The 22,480-nt window shown below is 36.9% G+C and overlaps 1 protein-coding gene across 1 annotated transcript in view; it reads left to right on the forward strand.

Moving 5' to 3' along the window:
• Positions 1-22,480, forward strand: part of MARCHF1 (membrane associated ring-CH-type finger 1) — an 816,302-nt gene that overhangs the window by 377,651 nt on the left and 416,171 nt on the right. The window contains exon 4 of the mRNA XM_043438370.1: positions 9,669-9,817. Coding sequence (XP_043294305.1) covers positions 9,707-9,817 — 111 coding nt within the window. The 5' untranslated portion in view covers positions 9,669-9,706. The remainder of the gene's footprint in view (positions 1-9,668; positions 9,818-22,480) is intronic.

The following is a 22,480-nucleotide window of genomic DNA, read 5'->3' on the forward strand; positions in this document are numbered from 1 at the left end:
TGATATTGAATGGTTTACCTTGGAAATGATCAGAGATCATTCTGTCATTTTTGAGATTGCATCCAAGTACTGCTTTTCAGACTATTTTGTTGACGATGATGGCTACTCCATTTCTTCTAAGGGATTCCTGCCCACAGTAGTAGATATAATAGTCATCTGAGTTAAATTCACCCATTTCAGTCCATTTTAGTTTGCTGACTCCTAGAATGTCAACATTCACTCTTTGCCATCTCCTGTTTGACCACTTCCAATTTGCCTTGATTCATGGATCTAACATTCCAGGTGCCTATGCAATATTGCTCTTTACAGCATCAGACCTTGCTTCTATCATGTCACATCCACAACTGGGTGTTGTTTTTGCTTTGGCTCCATCCCTTCATTCTTCCTGGAGTTATTTCTCCACTCATCTCCAGTAGCATATTGGGCACCTACTGACCTGGAGAGTCCCTCTTTCAGTATCCTATCATTTTGCCTTTTCATACTGTTCATGGAGTTCTCAAGGCAAGAATACTGAAGTGGTTTGCCATTCCCTTCTCCAGTGGACCATATTCTGTCAGACCTCTCCACCATGACCAGACCGTCTTGGGTGGCCCCACATGGCATGGCTTAGTTTCATTGAGTTAGACAAGACTGTGGTCCGTGTGATCAGATTGGCTAGTTTTCTGTGATTATGGTTTCAGTGTGCCTTCCTTTTGATGCCCTCTCTCAACACCTACCGTCTTACTTGGGTTTCTCTTACCTTGGACATGGGGTATCTCTTCATGGCTGCTCCAGGAAAGCTTAGCCGCTGCTCCTTACCTTGGATGAGGAGTATCTCCTCACGGGTGCCCGTCCCATTTCCTAGCTTTACTCAAAAGGGGAGAGCTCTTCTTTACCTTGTCATTTATTCTATTATCAACAGTTATGTATTTCTCTCTATATCTGTGTTCCACATCCTAGAAGGCAACTGTGAACCTCTCTGTCCTCTTGAGAACCTCACTTTCTACTCACAGAAATCAGAAGACCTCCAGGACTTATTTCCATTTCATAGTAGTAAATTTAACAAACAGTTATCTAGTTTAAAGATAGTCTGGTCTAAACACTTCCCAGTCTTTGGTGGTCATTAAAACTCCATATTTTCAAGGACAGTTCACGGTTGTGTGTGAGCACTTCAAAACACTCATGCAGGCATCCAGAGCAGCAGTTGCTGTTTTAGGCATGTATGGTATAACCTTCTGAGGGTCTAGAGAGGGCTCCTGAAACACACACAAACACACACATACACACACGCACACACACATCTTTTCAAAGAACAAGTGTTAATTCTCTGAGGAACGGAAGCCTATTCCCAGCTACCAATTTTCTTATTTGCACGCTGTTTCTTTCATAGAGGAGATTGATCTTCATGTTTACTGGTGGGGAAAAGTGTTCAATAGTTGAGGCCTATTTCTTAAGGACACTTACAACCAAATCCCTAAAACTTTTGTTGAAAAAATCCTTTCAAAGTCTTATATGAGGACTACTGTCAAGTCTCAAATTTGAGGATAATTGCCTACATGAGCAGGTTCAGGAAGCCTCCTCAGTTACATGTGCGTGGTGAAGAGATGAGGCCCTTAACTGTACTTTCCTGGATATGACATGCGGTGGGGACCTTTTAGGAAAGAAAGAGTTGAAGAGGTAGATAGACAAGGTAGAGGCATGTGACTGCATTTTTTTTTTTTTCTATGAGAAAATAAAAGTTCTTATTTTAGGGTTGAATTGCTTTAAACTCGGGGCACTGTAAGATATATGTAATACGTCTCACCTAGAGAAACCAGCATGTCTCTCTTTCTGCCGGGCTGCTACCTGCAGGAGCTCCACTCACACGGCGCTTATATGGAAGAGCACCCCTTGGGGCTCAGTGCCGTTTGTGTGGATGACGGTGGGAATGAGACCCCCTGGAGTGATGTAGCACAGCCAGCCAGTAGTGGCAGAAGCCTTTGGAGTAGTAAGAATTTTAATTTTCATGTAATTTATTTGTAATTTTATTTTCTTTGGAAAGTTGTCCAAAGTCAATGGTCTCCTTCAGCAGATATTAAGTCAAATGTCTTTTCTCAAAGTTCTTATTATACTCATTGCACTGTTGTTAAAAGCTGATCTACTTGTCAGCTTCCCTTCTACTTCAAAGCTCCAATTTTTTAATTTTTTTTTTAATGTGACCATTTTTAAAGCCTTTAATTGAATTTGTTACAGTATTGCTTCTGCTTTATGTGTTTGGCTTTTTGGCCACAAGGCGTGGGATGTTAGCTTCCAAACAAAGGATTGAACCCACACCCCCCTGCACTGGAAGGTGAAATTTTAACAACTCAAACACCAGGAATTCCCTCCAGATTTCTTTAATCATTATTACCAATAGTTCTAAGCACAGTATATGGCACAAGTGTTTAGTGAGTGTTTCCTGAATTAAAAGTAAATTACTTTCTATGACATATATGCAATTACCTTGCATTTTTTTCTACTTAATTTTAATTTGTTGTCAATTTAGTTCACAGAAAATGCATTGTGCTTCTATTTATTAAATTAAATGTCTCCTAGGTGTAAGCATATTAAAAGGTAAGCTTAATTAAATCTCAATTTCCTGTGATCATTATATAAGCTCCTCATTGCTTCATTTCATATTAGCTTGGTTCAATGGTTAGATGGAAATGAACATGAATACTTAATGATTGATCACTTTTCCATTCTGATATATTACTAATGATACTTAGAGTTTAAAGTGAATTAGGGTTAATTAGAAATGTTCATAATTTGCCTACCCTTCTTCTTCTCGAGACTGGCTTGACAAGCAGGGTTTCTGAAAGTGCAACAGGCCAAGAGAATGAGAAACAAGACACAAGAATTAAAAAGTGAAGACACAATGAAAAGCAAATTCACAAGACACAGTGAAAAGCGAGGATCAGAGGACCAACACTGCTTCAAGGTGAAGGTCCCGAAACTGAATCCAAGTCAGCTTTATTATGCTTTCAGCCATGAAGAAAGAATATGTGGGGAGTTAAGCTATAAATCATGCGGGCTTCAAGGCCAAAGAACAAAGTGATCATTAACTATTGAGTAACTAAGAAACAGTAATCAACAACAAATCAGTAACTAAGACTAATATTTTTTATTGAGTCCATCTTTGCTGAAATGTTCCCTTAGTATCTCTAACTTTCTTGATGAGATCTCTAGTCTTCCCCATTCTATTGTTTCCTCTATTTCTTTGCATTGATCACTGAGGAAGGCTTTCGTATCTCTCTTTGCTATTCTTTGGAACTCTGCATTCAAATGGGTATATCTTTCCTTTTCTCCTTTGCTTTTTGCTTCCCTTATTTTCACAGCTATTTGTAAGGCCTCCTCAGACATCCATTTTACTTTGTTGCATTTCTTTTGCATGAGGATGGTCTTAATTCCTGTCTCCTGTACAATGTCACGAATCTCCATCCATACTTCATCAGGCTCTCTGTCTATCAGATCTAGTCCCTTAAAACTATTTCTCACTTCCACTGTATAGTCATAAGGGATTTGATTTAGGTCATACCTGAATGGTCTAGTAGTTTTCTCCATTTTCTCCAATTTTACTCTGAAGAGGTGGCAAGAATACACAGAAGAACTGTACAATAATAATCTTCACGACCCAGATCATCACGATGGTGTGATCACTCTCCGAGAGCCAGACATCCTGGAATGTGAAGTCAAGTGGGCCTTAGGAAGCATCACTACAAACAAAGATAGAGGATGTGATGGAATTCCAGTTGAGCTATTTCAAACTTTGGAAGATAATGCTGTGAAAGTGCTACACTCAATATGTCAACAAATTTGGAAAACTCAGCAGTGGCCACAGGACTGGAAAAGGTCAGTTTTCATTCCAATCTCAAAGAAAGGCAATGCCAAAGAAAGCTCAAACTACTGCACAATTGCACTCATCTCACACGCTAGTAAAGTAATGCTCAAAATTCTCCAATCCAGGCTTCAGCAATACATGAACTGTGAACTTCCAGATGTTCAAGCTGGTTTTAGTAAAGTCAGAGGAACCAGAGATCAAATTACCAACATTCGATGGATCATCAAAAAAGCAAGAGAGTTCCAGAAAAACATCTATTTCTACTTTATTGACTATGCCATAGCCTTGACTGTGTTGATCACAATAAACTATGGAAAATTCTGAAAGAGAGGGGAGTACCAGACCACCTGACCTGCCTCTTGAGAAACCTGTATGCAGGTCAGGAAGCAACAGTTAGAACTGGACATGGAACAACAGACTGGTTCCAAATAGGAAAAGGAGTACATCAAGGCTGTATATTGTCACCCTGCTTATTTAACTTATATGCAGAGTACATCATGAGAAATGCTGGGCTGGAAGAAGCACAAACCAGAATCAAGATTGCTGGGAGAAATATCAATAACCTCAGATATGCAGATGATACCACCCTTATGGCAGAAAGAACTGAAAAGCCTCTTGATGAAAGTGAAAGAGGAGAGCAAAAATGTTTGCTTAAAGCTCAACATTCAGAAAACTAAGATCATGGAATTCAGTCCCATCAGTTCATGGCAAATAGATGGGGAAACAGTGGAAACAGTGGCTGACTTTATTTTTCTGGGCTCCAAAATCACTGTAGATGGTGATTGCAGCCATGAACTTAAAAGATGATTACTCCTTGGAAGGAAAATTATTACCAACCTAGACAGCATATTAAAAAGCAGAGACATTACTTTGTCAACAAAGGTCCATCTCACCAAGGCTATGGTTTTTCCAGTGGTCATGTATGGATGTGAGAGTTGGACTATAAAGAAAGCTGAGCACCAAAAATTTGATGCTTTTGAACTGTGATGTTAGAGAAGACTCTTGAGAGTCCCTTGCACTGCAAGGAGATCAAACCAGTTCATCCTAAGGGAGATCAGTCCTGGGTGTTCATTTGTAGGACTGATTTTGAAGCTGAAACTGTGATACTTTAGCCATGTAATGTGAAGAGCTGACTCATTTGAAAAGACCCTAATGCTGGGAAAGATTTAGGGCAGGAGAAGAAGGGGACAATAGAGGATTAGATGGTTGGATGACATCATGAACTCAATGGACATGGGTTTGGGTGGACTCTGGGAGTTGGTGATGGACAGGGAGGCCTGGTGTGCTGTGGTTCATGGGATCGCAAAGAGTCGGACATGACTGAGCGACTGAACTGAACTGAAGACTCATATTCTAATCTATAGATTTTCCACTAGATACATAAAACATGTGACTCTGAGATGCCAGTTGAGAAAGAGTCCAACCTCAGGATCGTATCTTGTTTTCAAAACTATTAACTGTTCCCTCTGTACTTGTTCCAAGAGTCTTCATGCCTTATAGCATCCAGTTTATCAGTAATTATAAATTTCTTTTGCGACCTGCCGGGGTCCAACCTCAGCAGGATCCAGGGGGTACCCTCAGAATGAACGGCATTGGCGAGAGATAGAAGACACGTGAGACCTGCCTTGATAGGGCCAAGTCTGTGTTTTACTTTTTGACAACCGGTTTTATATCCTTTCACAGAACGTTTTCAAGGTACAAGATGCTTACTCATGATTACACAGGATTAGTATTACATCATTTTGATTTTTAGGAAAAGCAGGATTTTTTTGCTTTCTAATTCTATAGTAATTCTTAGCACATGATCTTCTGGCCTTGGGGCTATTAACATTTTATGCAGGTCAGGTGATTGTAAACCTATTTTCCGTTTTTATGGTGACCTTAACTGAAAGGTAACAGTGTCATAGGGAAATAGTACAAAGTAGAATTATATTCTTGTTAATACAAAAATTAATCTTTCTGCAAAAGTTGTCAGTTGTGTTTATCTAAGAAGTTTACCCCATACTGACTCTGACTTTGGTGAGGCAGCTTCTGCCTAGCACTCCTGACTGGCAATTAACAACCATCTCATTGTTACCACACTAGGGCTAAGTTCTTATTTCTCTAGATCTTTAACTATATTAACAATGGTTTTTATAACACAACCTTAGCCCATTAAAGGCAAAAATACAGCAAGCAAAAACACAGCAAGCAAATCACAACCCAATAACCACCTATAGAATAATTTTTCTTATGTTTTCTAATAGGACTCCTTTACCCCTTTAAAGGGCTCTATATCTATTAGGGCTTTTATATAATCAGGTTCTTTATGCTATTTTATGATTAGGATATTATAAGCAATCATGCATATTAGTACCAAGGGCATAAATGTGTTTGGCTAACAAACTACCAGCAAAGGAGTTTAAATTAAAACACTCCTTTCACCCTGAATAATCTCATAAAATACCACCACCTGGGAAACTTATTGATTAAAGTTCTAAATTGATTCTTATTTGGGAAGAGATCAGGGAAGGCCTTCCTGCCTGTGTCAGAGAAATTAGGGAGTAGTCCATTGAGGCAGGCATCAGAAAGACAGATATCATCTTTAAGGTGAGTGCCAGGGGCAGCTTTTCGAACTCCCTGAAAACCTGATCAGCCTTGCCCATCAGGTTTTCTCCCTTATGGCCTTTTTAGGGGTAGGGTCTCGTGTGTTGGCTCCCGGCAGCGACCCTTGCCGGGACCTGCTTTTCTTTTATTCTTCCTATCTCCTACACTTCTGACTGACATTACATTCTTACACCTAAGAATACGATGAGTGTTACATACCTATGCAGGAATAATACTGGTCTTCAGAGGCTCAGCAATCAACATTATTAACCCGTTAGTTATCTCAAACCTATAACCTAAACTTTCTGGAATTTGTACGTTGTTATCAGTGTTCCCAAAAACACTGTTCTGAAGTGTAACCTCAAGTCTGAGTGTTCTGTGATTACAGAGAAGATATAGTCTTTAGTGACCGTCAGTCACTTCCCCACAGGAATTTGCGGGATGAAGTGGTGGAGCACGTCTTTCATTCCTCTCTCTCTCTCTCTCTCTCTCTCTCGCTCTCAACTCACCTACACCCAAGTTGCTTCCTTTGGTGCAGTTTAAAGATTATGTTCTTTCAGACATGATTCTTTGACTCTAAGGTAACTGGCAATGTGAGTAAATGCATATTATACTGAGCACATCATTAGACAAAACTTTTATAAGATGATGTAAGTGTCCAGATTAGGAATGCAACCATCAGAGGCCTTTCTTATAATCTCACACATTGTTCTTTCATATAATGAAATACTGGAGTGACACTCTCTAGTTAGATTGTTCTGCTCGTTTGACATATTTAATTTTCTTTGTGAATGTTTTTCTAAATATGTCCAAGTTTAATGAGAAGCTCTCCAGTCTTCTAAGCTCTGACTTTATATCATGTTTCTTTTCTGTTTTCCCACAACAGACAGGACAGTGTCCATGGTAAATATTCTATGATTATTACGAACACATTATTTAGGTAGAAAGAGTGTATATGCTAACTTCTTAGATGAATTAACCTATTTAATCATCCTAGAATTAAGATAATGTGTTGCATGCAAAAGCTCCTAAAACTGAGGAGTTTATTATATTTATAATATAATAATAATATAATTAAATATTATATAATATTATTTAATGTAATATTATAATATAGTGTATTATACTATATTAGCAGGTATAGCCCAAGATTAATAACCCTGTCACAATGATTTATTCAACCAAACAATTCAGAAAAAATGGTTTGCAGAAAACCAAGTTCAATGAGGACTTCTAAGATCAAAGAGGGCAAGCAGTCACCTTAGAGTTGAGCAAATAAGTATACAAGTTAAAAAAATTAGAGAGTCTAGAAGATGCTAGTTATGCTTAGATTTTAAAATTCTCGAGAATATTGCATTGAATCTGACTCAAAATGAAAGTAAGCCTCTTCTTATGGCCTTTCCATGTCTACTTCAGTAGTTAAAATGTAATAGGGACTCAAGAAATGCTTTAGGATTAATGTTGATTGAATAAGGAGGAACATAGCTGTGGACACCATCACTACCATGAGAAAAGCCTGCAAATGAAATTAAATTGTTGTATTTAGTCTCATAAACTGAATAGGAAATACTAAGTCTGCTGCCTTTAAAAACATATCCCAGAATGGGTATTCATGATATAATTTTGTGGGCCACATTTTTATACTTTTTATTCATGCATGAATTCAACATTTTATTATAAGCACTAAAGTGATATTTAATTATAGAGTTAATTATTTTTAATAGCAAATGACTTACAAGTAGAACATTTGTTTGTACTTGATTAAACAGTTTTGGTCATTATGTATCATTTCACTCCCTGCTTTTGAATAAAGATACTCATTTTCATTTGCTTTTAGTACACTTCAAGAAATGTAATTGAAAACTGATGACTAACCAAGATACTGTGCATCAAGAATGTGGGAATATTTACTCTCTGGAACGGAAATTAGTTGGATATGCAGATTTTATAATACCTAGATAAGAGTTTTCAATAAATTTCAAGCAATGTGTTTAAAGGGGCAAGCGTTAATAATTTGTTGCTCATTCAAGCAATTGTTTTGAAGCTCTATTCGCCATTTCCCTGTACCTCAAATGAATGATTCACTCAGATGAGATTGCCAGTCTTATTAAAAAAGCCAATCCATTAAGTATCTTAGATTTAATTTTTATGAAAGGTTTTAAAAATAATTTCCTACTTACATTGTTCAGATCCATTTCACTTGAGTATTTTGTCATTTACAGAAATAACTCATCAATCTGCTAGTGCAAGCTTTCTTAAATGTTATTTTTCTTAGTCCTGTGAAATGTGCTATTTTGAATCTCTGAAATGTTATAAACCACCAGATTGCTAATTGCTTTGGATGCTGTGAAAAATAATTAATCCACATTATTTTTTATATTTAATTGACAGTGTAATGAATTTAACTAAAGACCTGCAATAAACTATTTCTAATTACTGAGGGTGGTGGAGTGGAAAACTAGGCTGTAAAACTTTACAAGGAAACAATGTTTTCTTCATTACATTAAAAGTCATTGTTGATACAACTTTTTCGGAGACAAGAAATAAACTCCCCTAAATGGGAAGTTCTGGAAAACTAGAAGGAGTTGTGAAATATTTTAATCATTATTTGGTGAGATTTTTTAAATTATTATTTCAATAGATTGCACTAGTGATGTACGTCAGATACTAAATTTACCATCCTTGCACTAAAATTTCTCCTTCTTTATTTGGCAGAACTTTATGAGGGAGCTACAGTATGTTAGGCTACAGTCCATGGGGTCGCAGAGTCGGACACGACTGAAAGACCACACTTTCACTTTTTCACTATGAGAGAGCTAATCATGCCACTGCCAGAATGAGTGATGTTTATCACTGGCCTGTATTTAATTCACTCTGTATCTGTAGGACATTCACCTGAAAAGCTATAACGAATTTTAGGTGTCACTGAAGTGTGTAGATATACCAGGAACTGGGTCCGTTCTTAGCTTCCGAAGCAGGGACTTCTCGGTAGAAACTGGTCCTTGATGTCACAAATTGAGGTGTGAAGCATTAGGCTCTGATTAGTACTATTTGCATTGCCTTGTGGCCCTGAGGCTTTTAATTAATAGTATATCCTTCTTTTCCTCCCCATAACCCCTGGCTAAAATAAGGTGTCTCCACTGGTATTTAATTCAGTTGCATATTTAATTTCGATGATGTACATATTCCAACAACAGACAACTAAAGCAAGTGACCTGTTTCAGGGAATGTAAATTATTTTCAGGATTTCAGAAATTGAAAAGGGATAAGAGGAAGGAGAAAATGCTGGGCTGGTGTGAAGCAATAGCCTGTAATCCTCGCAGGATTCCTAACGCCACTCGGACCCCAGAGGGCTCAGAGGAGTGGGCTGATACCTCGCAAGCCTCCACACTGGTGAGTGTAGCCATGGTACCTCAAATGGCTTGTGTGAATGGATGCTGAGGGAATGGTGGGGAGGGAAGGGCTTCCTAAGTTAACAGTTCTCTGCTTTGCAATGGATTATATTGTGTATAAAGATGTTGTTTAATGGGTAGTAATTATCATAATTTTATAGAATTTAGAGTTTAATTCAGATTAAATAACAATTTATTTTTCTTTCTGTTTCTTTGGACTTTGACCATCCATTATATCAGTGACCTTAAAGAGATTAACTTTATATCTTGCATTCTACACTTTTTTAATGAAGTCAATGGAGGAAAACAAATAGGGCTACCCAAAATAATGAAAAAATCAGATCATACCTTCTGTATTTTCCTAGATTCTAAAAATGTCTTTAAATGCATTTAAGAGTTATAATTTTGATATACTATTGTGAATTAAGTAATTGCAAGAATTATTTAAAGACCAATAACATACCCGTTCTTGTATTGTTTTCTGCTTTAAGTTTACATGTTTGGCTTCAGTTAGCTTTATTTTCCAGTGATTAGGAAAAGAACTTGTTAACAAAAGAGGTTTTGCAAGGTCTTTGTTAAGATTTTGCATGCAATGTATTTCATTTTGATTTAAGGAAGGATGATTCCATTCAATCTCTAAGTTTTAATTGACATGTTAGTTGTATTTTAATTACTGTTTTACCAATGTATAAGAACACAAGTGTTTTCATTGGCCTGATTTATTAATTGATGAACATGTAATTAAACATATGTAAAAGTTTTAGGTTTCTTTTTGCTTGAGTTATTTGATAATTTCTATTATTTTACATAAAAACAATAATCTTGAACAAACATTATTGAGCAAATTTAAATAGACACCATTGGAAGGAATAGGCTTTCAACTGGTGAAACGTAGAAGTGGGAATCCTTTTTAATTTCATTCGTCTTAGACAGTGGGGAAAAGGGCTGACGGTATAAAAAAACCGCAATTTGATTGGACAGTCAAAGTTCTGGGGAATAAATTCTCTGAAATTATTATCTGCAATGGTTCATCTCACTCTAATATACTCCTTTGTAAATTACTGTTTTCAATAAAACTGCTTGGCATAAGTTAACACCACTCATAATATATGTAGCACAATATGTATACATAAAGCCAGACTTTGTAGGTATCATGCAATAGGTAAACATTTTTAATAAATATATTACTTCTGTGATCTCATTATAGCAGCTTTAGTGTTTAATTATTATTTAATAGAACCATAGATCCAAACCAGGAAACAATCTTGAGCAAACATGTAGCCTGGACTTCTCTTATAATTTTGCATAACCTAATATTAGCTTTATTTTACATATGTGTAATGTGGCCCAGAGAAATTAAGTGACTTTCCTAGTGTCACCTAGCTAGTAAATGTCACTTCTAGGATTGCTAGAATCCTTCCTTCTCAAGATAGGGCTTGCTGTATTAGAGTGATAGCCTGCAGTCACTGTAACATAACCCCAAATCTAAGAAAAAGAAAATATTTCTTATGTCATAGTGCACATGTCTAGGGCAGTTCTCCTTGGAGGTTCACTGATTGTTCAGACTCCATCCATCTGCCTTCTTAAGCACATGAGCTCTTAGGTCACTGAGGAAAGGAAAAGGCTGTGTGGTTCATTGTGCATAAGCTATTATGGAGCAACCTGTAATGTGTAGGCATCCTTCCACTGGCCAAAACCTAGTCGCATAGACCCGTCTGAACTGCAAAGGAGGCTGGTGAGTGTCAGGAAGCCATATGGACAGGAAAAGCAGATGGAACTAGTGAGCACTTAGCACATCTCTGCCACAGTCCATCCTCTGGTCACCACACCTTCATGCCACATTTCTATTCTTTCATGAAGAAGAATTATTGCTTTCCAAGAGAGATAACTAAAAATTTTTTCATTCAGTGAATTCAAGTCCATTATTATTGTTGTTGTTCAGTCGCTAAGTTGTGTCTAGCTCTTTGCAACCCTGTGAACTGTAGCACACCAGGCTTCCCTGTCCTTCAGTATCTCCTGGAGTTTGCTCAAGTCCATAGTCTTTGGTTCTTCATCATCCTCATCTAATTATGTGATGGTGAATCACCTATAAATAAATCATCTGTACCTTACAACCAGCTCCCAACATGCATGCATACCCAATATGCAGGACAAGGGTAGGAAAAGGGAAATCACAGTAAGCACTAATTTTGGAAAGAGAAAGAATCAGATGAACATGGGAATCAGGGGTCAATTCCTGCTAGACGGACATTATCAAGTCTCTCTGATTGAGAGGTAAGGGAGGATCCTTGAATTGGCTTTGACCCTGCTCCCTAGGATATCTTACTTGGACATCCTTCTCTCTAGCCTTTAGATATGCCCTCTGAGAAGTTCTTCCTTTTCTATTATTGTCCCTGTTCACATTTGAAGTGCTTACAGAAACTTGTATCACATTATGACATTATGTCTTTTTGTTTGCTTGCTTGTTTGTTTCCTGTTTGGGGAAAATTATGGGGCCAAGAGTTGCTTTAAGTCTTCAGTATTTCAAAGCTCATACTTCTGGAATAATGGTATTTTAGTACAACAGTCCTCTGAAGTCTGCTTGGGTTCTGATTTCTCTTTGTTTCCTGATAGTTTGTGTGTCTAGGAAAGTTCTTTCTTGGTTGCCTTTAACCCCCAATTATCCATGCCCTTTTCTCATGATCTTATGTTGAAAAGCAGACAGGAGGACCACATCCTTAACATCTTTGTCTAGAGATACTTTGTTCAGCTGAGAGGGTCCACTCAGTGTAAGCTTTAAATATCATATTAGCCTTGAGTCACTTTATTCAAATATAACTTTTCATTGAAACTTTGTTACTCACTTCAAGGTCAGATCTACCAGTTGAGGTTTAGAAGAAGCCATACATTGGGTCCAGCAAACCCTGAAACTTCTGGATTCTCTCTATTTCTGGTCAGATCTGCTTTCACACAAACCACTTAGTTCCTGAGCTCACATTTCTCCTGTAACATGTTGCTGAATGTAGTGGATAGTAGTTAACATACATTATGAAGTTTTGTTTTTCAATATATTATGAGTGTTGCCAGGCCAACAGGCCTAGGTTCTGCCTCTTGAGTTAATTCAAATAGAGATTTTGCCAAGAGTTTTGCCCAAACTTCATAAAGATGCATAGTTTTCTACCTTTGTAAATCAGTTCCCTGGCTCCCTATTGCTTAAACATTAAACAAAGGCCACATATTTGTGATTTTCATTATGGTAGCACAGACTTTGGCTACTGATTTCTGTATTTGGATAGTTGTAAAAGCTGTAGCACACTCAGAAAAAACAGAAAGCTGTGATTTTACAAAAAATATAATATAAAAATTATTTAACCTGCTATTGGAAGATTTCAAATGTCAGAAAGTTGCACAAGTTTAGTAATCACGAGAACTAGCAACCACCCATACAAAAGAGTGACACAGAGAGGAGGCTGGAGTTACTAGAACCTAAGATGTTGGCTGAGACCTCTCAGAACTATACCCCAACTTCAAGAAGGTGTCCAGTTCTTAACTTCTCAACTGGTCCAAGGAAACTTGGAGCTCAGAGGAAGGACCCTGAGGATTTAGGACCAATATCCCTGAAAGGAATGCTATCCTAATATATTCAAGTGGGGAAAAGGAGTTGGTGCAGTAAAAATAGTTCAGGGAGTGTGAAAAAAACAAAACAGAAGAAAAAAACTTAGAAACTGGACATACCCTCCACTGCTGACTCAAAGAAGCCTTGCTGGGGTATGCTGCAGAAAAGTCTTCTCTCCCCTCCTGTCTTTTGATTTCTGTTATTTATTAATTTTTTAAGCTATGTATTAGTTTTACTATGAATAGAGAAATACCATATGATTCTATTACAGTTTCAGAAAAATTACTAAACATATATCTACATTGATTTTTAACTTAAACAATTTTAAATGAGAAACAGAAAGAACATTCTTTAATTTGTAAAATACATTTATTTAGACTTTAAAAATAGCTTATATAAGTGTAGAGCTTTAGAAATATTTACATTAAAATTAAAGACAAGTCAATTATGTTAGTTTTCTATTGCTGCATAACATTGTCATAAACTAATGGCTTAAAACAATAATCTTGTATTAGCTGATAGTTCTATAACTCACCATGTTTATTGACCTGAAGATCTTTTAGTACCAGCATTGGCAGGACATGACCAAGAAGTAAATGTCAAAAGAGACATCTGGTTTAAAAGTTCCCAACTTCAGCATCTTGGAACAGAATACAGAGGAATGCATTTAAAGCTGGGTGGTATTAACTTAGTAATCAGAAGGGAAAATTAAGAATAGAAGCTTCAACAAACTCAGAAATTTCAAAAGCTTAGCATAATAAGGGTTTACTTTCACTCGTGGTTCAGTCTGATACAAGACATTTGATCCTCCAACAATGAATGCAGAGATCTCTGCTCCTCCCCTCTCATGTCTTAAACGTATCTGGTGGTGGTTGGTTGGTGGTTTAGTTGCCAAGTCATGTCTGACTCTTGCAGTCTCATGGACTGTAGCCCCCCAGGCTCTTCTGTCCATGGGATTCTCCAGGCAAGAATACCGGAGTGGATTATCATTTCCTTCTCCAAGGGATCTTCCTGACATGTCTTAAACATGTCTCCCATCTCTATGTCTTAAACATAGGCCTCGGAGTGAGTTTATCAGATAAGGGACAGAGCATAAATAGATGGTCATGGAGATACATGGTTATGTTTGGAAGTGATAAGTATCATTGTATCTTGGCAACATGGACTGGAACCAATGACATATCCCAGTGTACCTGTCAGAATGATGGGAAAACAAGCTTTCTTATATGACCCAAATAAGGAAACTGAGAGCACTTAGTCAGGCTCTACAATGGTTGGATTCTGCTTTGAATGGTAGCACTTTCGTCTTGCATTTCAATTTGTAGAACCAGGCTTTTATTGTTATTGTACAATAATACTGGTACCCTCTGTTGTCATCAGAACATGTGAAATTTTTCTGCACAAATCATACTCCATCTAAACATGATGAGGAGAAGGAGGAAGGGGAGGAGACAGGGAAGGAAGAAAAGGAGGATGAAGAGGATATGACTGGTTATTATTTGCTGAGAACTTTTCTAAGCATTTCACACATCAGCTCATTTGTAACATTGCAAGGACTGATGAGGTAGGCATGATCATTATCCCTGTTTCGTGGATAAAGAAATTGAGTTATAGATAAATTTAAAACTTGTACAAAATGACTGAGTTGAAGCTAGGTTTGCATCAGCCCAGGCAGTCTAAATCCAGATGGCTGCTCTCTAGTCCTTCGGTTGGGGGGAAAAGTCATTATTTGAATTGTATACATTTGGCTAAATACAAAAACTGTAAATGAGATAATAATACATTATAATGTGGCATAAAGATAAATATGGCCATTTCATTATAATTTCATGAGTATTTGTGTCTGATATATTATTTTTTTCCCTGCATTGGCTGACATAACTATGGTCAGTTTCACCATTGTATCCTCAATAACTAACCTAATTGAAAAAAATAGCGTTTTAATTTTTTTTTTATCCGTAAGGCAGTTCAGACCCTCTGCTTTCTAAATTCAGAAAATGCTTACTTAGCCTAAAATTTCTTAAGTTTAATAAGATTATTGAAGCATTTGAGAGATGCTTATTAAGCAACCATCTTTGTCATTGTAACCAATGGGATGAGGGAACCTCTTGTATGATTGGCAGGGAAGAAATCCTTCAAGTTTATTATAATACAAGTTTCCATGCCAAAAACAAAACAAAAAACACCTTATATTGACTACCTTGTTACTGTTCAGTCACAAAGTCTCATCTGACTTTTTGCAAACCCATGTCAGGCTTCCCTGTCCTTCACTGTCTCTGAGAGTTTGTTCAGATTCATGTCCATTGAGTCAATGATGCTTTCTAACCATCTCATCCTCTGCCTCTCTCTTCTCCTTTTGCCTTCAATCTTTCCCAGCATCAGGGTCTTACCCTTAAGCAATTTCCTGAATCAAAGGGAGTTCAACATTAGATTCAAACTGAGAGCAAAGGAACTGAAGCAATAAGAAACTGAAATAAGAAGGTGAGAGACATTATAGAAATAAAGTTTAAGAATCTATGGAAAAGGAAACACAAACTTTAAATGACACAATGGACCAGCTAGACCTAATTGATATCTATAGGACATTTCACCCCAAAACAAGCAACTTCACCTTTTTCTCAAGTGCACACGGAACCTTCTCCAGAATAGATCACATCCTGGGCCATAAATCTAGTCTTGGAAAATTCAAAAAATTGAAATCATTCCAGTCATCTTTTCTGACCACAGTGCAGTAAGATTAGATCTCAATTACAGGAAAAAAAATTGTTAAAAATTCAAACACCTGGAGGCTAAAGAACACGCTTCTGAATAACCAACAAATCATAGAAGAAATCAAAAAAGAAATCAAAATATGTATAGAAATGAATGAAAATGAAAACACAACAACCCAAAACCTATGGGACACTGTAAAAGCAGTGCTAAGGGGAAGGTTCATAGCATTACAGGCTTACATCAAGAAACAAGAAAAAAGCCAAATAAATAACCTAACTCTACACCTAAAGCAATTAGAGAAGGAAGAAATGAAGAACCCCAGAGTTAGCAGAAGGAAAGAAATCTTAAAAATTAAGGCAGAAATAAATGCAATAGAAACTAAAGAGACCATAGCAAAAATCAACAAAGCTAAAAGCTGGTTTTTTGAAAAAATAAACAAAATTGACAAACCATTAGCAAGACTCATTAAGAAACAAAGAGAGAAGAACCAAATTAACAAAATTAGAAATGAAAATGGAGAGATCACAACAGACAACACTGAAATACAAAGGATCATAAGAGACTACTACCAGCAGCTCTATGCCAATAAAATGGACAACTTGGATGAAATGGACAAATTCTTAGAAAAGTATAACTTTCCAAAACTGAACCAGGAAGAAATAGAAGATCTTAACAGACCCATCACAGGCAAGGAAATCGAAACCGTAATCAAAAATCTTCCAGCAAACAAAAGCCCAGGACCAGATGGCTTCACAGCTGAATTCTACCAAAAATTTAGAGAAGAGCTAACACCTATCTTACTCAAACTCTTCCAGAAAATTGCAGAAGAAGGTAAACTTCCAAACTCATTCTATGAGGCCACCATCACCCTAATTCCAAAACCTGACAAAGATGCCACAAAAAAAGAAAACTACAGGCCAATATCACTGATGAACATAGATGCAAAAATCCTTAACAAAATTCTAGCAAACAGAATCCAACAACATATTAAAAAAATCATACACCATGATCAAGTGGGCTTTATCCCAGGAATGCAAGGATTCTTCAATATCTGCAAATCAATCAATGTAATACACCACATTAACAAATTGAAAGATAAAAACCATATGATTATCTCAATAGATGCAGAGAAAGCCTTTGACAAAATTCAACACTCATTTATGATTAAAACTCTCCAAAAAGCAGGAATAGAAGGAACATACCTCAACATAATAAAAGCTATATATGACAAACCCACAGCAAGCATCACCCTCAATGGTGAAAAATTGAAAGCATTTCCCCTGAAATCAGGAACAAGACAAGGGTGCCCACTCTCACCACTACTGTTCAACATAGTGTTGGAAGTTTTGGGCCACAGCAATCAGAGCAGAAAAAGAAGTAAAAGGAATCCAGATAGGAAAAGAAGAAGTGAAACTCTCACTGTTTGCAGATGACATGATCCTCTACATAGAAAACCCTAAAGACTCTACCAGAAAATTACTAGAACTAATCAATGAATATAGTAAAGTTGCAGGATATAAAATTAACACACAGAAATCCCTTGCATTCCTATATACTAACAATGAAAAAACAGAAAGAGAAATTAAGGAAACAATACCATTCACCATTGCAACAAAAAGAATAAAATACTTAGGAGTATATCTACCTAAAGAAACAAAAGACCTATACATAGAAAACTATAAAACACTGATGAAAGAAATCAAAGAGGACACAAACAGATGGAGAAACATACCGTGTTCATGGATTGGAAAAATCAATATTGTCAAAATGGCTATTCTACCCAAAGCAATCTATAGATTCAATGCAATCCCTATCAAGCTACCAACGGTATTTTTCACAGAACTAGACCAAAGAATTTCACAATTTGTATGGAAATACAAAAAAACCTCGAATAGCCAAAGTAATCTTGAGAAGGAAGAATGGAACTGGAGAATCAAACCTGCCTGACTTCAGACTCTACTACAAAGCCACAGTCATCAAGACAGTGTGGTACTGGCACAAAGACAGAAATATAGATCAATGGAACAGAATAGAAAGCCCAGAGATAAATCCACGAACTATGGACACCTTATCTTTGACAAAGGAGGCAAGGATATACAATGGAAAAAAGACAACCTCTTTAACAAGTGGTGCTGGGAAAACTGGTCAACCACTTGTAAAAGAATGAAACTAGAACACTTTCTAACACCATACACAAAAATAAACTCAAAATGGATTAAAGATCTAAACGTAAGACCAGAAACTATAAACTCCTAGAGGAGAACATAGGCAAAACACTCTCCGACATAAATCACAGCAAGATCCTCTATGACCCACCTCCCAGAATATTGGAAATAAAAGCAAAAACTAAACAAATGGGATCTAATGAAACTTAAAAGCTTTTGCACTACAAAAGAAACTATAAGTAAGTGAAAAGACAGCCGTCAGATTGGGAGAAAATAATAGCAAATGAAGAAACAGACAAAGGATTAATCTCAAAAATATACAAGCAACTCCTGCAGCTCAATTCCAGAAAAATAAAATGACCCAATCAAAAAATGGGCCAAAGAACTAAACAGACATTTCTCCAAAGAAGACATACAGATGGCTAACAAACACATGAAAAGATGCTCAACATCACTCATTATTAGAGAAATGCAAATCAAAACCACAATGAGGTACCATTACACGCCAGTCAGGATGGCTGCTATCCAAAAGTCTACAAGCAATAAATGCTGGAGAGGGTGTGGAGAAAAGGGAACCCTCTTACACTGTTGGTGGGAATGCAAACTAGTACAGCCACTATGGAAACAGTGTGGAGATTCCTTAAAAAACTGGAAATAGAACTGCCATATGACCCAGCAATCCCACTTCTGGGCATACACACTGAGGAAACCAGATCTGAAAGAGACACGTGCACCCCAATGTTCATCGCAGCACTGTTTATAATAGCCAGGACATGGAAGCAACCTAGATGCCCATCAGCAGATGAATGGATAAGGAAGCTGTGGTACATATACACCATGGAATTTTACTCAGCCGTTAAAAGGAATTCATTTGAACCAGTCCTAATGAGATGGATGAAACTGGAGCCCATTATACAGAGTGAAGTAAGCCAGAAAGATAAAGAACATTACAGCATACTAACACATATATATGGAATTTAGAAAGATGGTAACGATAACCCTATATGCAAAACAGAAAAAGAGACACAGAAATACAGAACAGACTTTTGAACTCTGTGGGAGAAGGTGAGGGTGGGATATTTCAAAAGAACAGCATGTATACTATCTATGGTGAAACAGATCACCAGCCCAGGTGGGATGCATGAGACAAGTGCTCGGGCCTGGTGCACTGGGAAGACCCAGAGGAATCGGGTGGAGAGGGAGGTGGGAGGGGGGATCGGGATGGGGAATAAGTGTAAATCTATGGCTGATTCATATCAATGTATGACAAAACCACTGAAATGTTGTGAAGTAATTAGCCTCCAACTAATAAAAAAATTAAAAAAAAAAAAAAAAAAAAAGAATCTATGGAAGTCAAAATAGGGAGGTCAAAAAATGTCATTTTGGGAAGTCATCAATGGCTCCATGGAAAGTTACTTTCCTATAATTAGTGATGGCTCTTTAAGACTATTATTAGTGATGGCTCTTTAAAAACTAAAGAGCATCTTGATAAAAGTGAAAGAGGAGAGTCAAAAAGTTGGCTTAAAACTCAACACTCAGAAAACTAAGCCATGGCACCCAGTCCAATCACTTCACAGCAAATAGATGGGGAAACAATGGAAACAGGGAGAAAGTTTAATTTTGGGGGGCTCCAAAATCACTGCAGATGGTGACTGCAGCCACAATATTAAAAGACGCTTGCTCCTTGGAAGAAAAGCTATGGCCAACCTAGACAGCATATTAAAAAGCAGAGGCTTGCTTTGCCAACAAAGGTCCATCTAGTTAAAGCTATGGTTTTTTCCAGTAGTCATGTATGGATGTGAGAGTTGGACAATAAAGAAAGTTGAGCACCAAAGAACTGATGCTTTTGAACTGTGGTGTTGGAGAGGTGGAGAAGTTGGGGAAGTGAAGTCCATTGTGGTGTGGAGTTGGGAGTCCCTTGGACTGCAAGGAGATCAAATCAGTCAATCCTAAAGGAAATCAGTCCTGTATATTCATTGGAAGGACTGATGCTGAAGCTGAAGCTCCAATACTTTGGCCACCTGATGCGAAGAGCTGACTCACTAGAAAAAACCCAGGTGCTGGGAAAGATTGGGGGCAGGAGGAGAAGGGGACAACAGAGGATGAGATGATTGGATGGCATCACTGACTCAATGGATGTTAAGTTTGAGTAAGTTCCAGAAGTTGGTAATGGACAGGGAAGCCTGGCGTGCTGCAATCCATGGGGTCGCAAAGAGTCAGACACGACAGAATGACTGAACTGAACTGAACTTAAAGGCTATAAATAGTCTACAGTTAGGTAGAAAAGAGCAAAGTAACAATCTATGTGTTAGATGAGGTGATTTGCCACTTTAAAACACGTATTCATCTGCTCAGGGCACATTTTCTATTCTTCTGTGTACATGATTTGCAATGAGGTTCTCACTTTTAGTAAATATATATATTTATATATATATATATATATATATATATATATATATATATAATTAAAATTATTTGTAATAAGGTACATATTTGTAATATAATTTTCAAACAATATTTATGTCTATTGTGTCATTATAATCTGCAATCATACCAAATTATGCATCATATAGTTATTCAAATACATAATGAAATGGAGATGTTGCTAAGAGGTTAACAAATTACTACAAATCCTAAGGACCAAGGACTTCTAGTCTCTAGGTTAGTTATATGCCAAACCCATTTTAAGAAGTTGATAGTGTTGGCATATTGCAAGGGAAGATAGTGTATTATTTTTTAAAAAGTGAAATAATTCACCTTGGTGGCAAGTAAGAAAGAATTGGTGACTCAGATTTCGGTCTGATTTTAAATCCCAAGGCTTTTCCAATTTGCTATACATTCAGACACTTTCATGCCAAAACTTCAAATAATGAGGTGCAGTAAATAATGAATAATAGCTTGTAATAATGAAGTGGAGTGAAGATCACGTGCTATTGAAAATAACCACATCCAAGTCTAGTAGGATTTTGTATTCAAAATTAACAACATGCTTTAAATTACTTGCCTTTTATTAGTAACTTTAGCAATGATGTTGTTTGAATTGATTAGAATATATTGAATGTGCGTGCTAAGTCACTTCAGTGATGTCTGACTCTGTGACTGTAGCCCGCCAGGCTCCCCCTCCATGGAATCCTTCAGTCAAGAATACTGGAGTGGATTGCCTTTCCCTTCTCCAGAGGATCTTTCTGACCCATGGATCAAACCTGGGTCTCTTGCATTGCAGGCAGATTCTTTACCATTTGAGCTGTAGGGAAGACAAATATATACACTACTATGAGCATTGAGTAGAATTTCCTGTGCTATACAGTAGGCAGTACCCAATGCTCTGTGGTGATAAACATAGGATATGTGTATACATGTAGCTAATTCACTTTGCTGTACAGCAGAAACTAACATTTGTGAAGCGACTAAACCTCAATTTAAAAAAAAAAAAGAATTTAAAATATTGCATATGGCTTCCCCAATGCATGAGACAATGAAATGCAAATGTATTCATATTAAGAATTAATATGTCATATTATATATATATTATATATCATATATATAATATGTCTTATAATAATTAAATTATAAGTTAACCATTTTCCAGTTACTATTTACCAGTCATCTTCCTCAACTTCTTTCTTTCCAAGTATCCCCTTAGTCTATTTTTACTTACCAGGCTGAAGAAAATCATATATCTGCCTATAGCAAATGAACTGATATTGCCCCACAAACATAACCTATCTTAGAAACCAAAGAGAAGGTAAATAAAAAGAGAAGCATGAGTATGTTAAATTTCTCATTAAACCTATTGACTTATTTTCCATAGGCTCACCCTTATTTCTTTCCATATCTGAGCACAAATGTGTTAGCTACTTATTGTGCAATGGCCTTTATATATTTGGAAAATAAATGTCAGGGTAGATAGAGTTTTCAGGAGTGCCTTTTTTTAACTTCATTTTCTTCCTCTTTTTGATTCTTTCACATTTGATCATTTATCAGTTATTGCTTATAATCGCTATTACAGAGCCTTTACTAAGCACTGCCAAAGGCAATAGTAAATAGTAAATGAAAAGGAAAATGATTTCTTAGAGTAACTATAAAAAATGAGGGAAATGGAATAAAAGACACCACTCCTTTCAAGAGCTTTGATTTCTGTAAGTAAGTAAATCATTAAAAATATATCCCAATGGTTGTTATGGAAACAGAC

This window comes from Cervus canadensis, chromosome 19 (genome assembly GCF_019320065.1).
Source record: "Cervus canadensis isolate Bull #8, Minnesota chromosome 19, ASM1932006v1, whole genome shotgun sequence".
Classification (NCBI taxonomy): domain Eukaryota; kingdom Metazoa; phylum Chordata; class Mammalia; order Artiodactyla; family Cervidae; genus Cervus; species Cervus canadensis.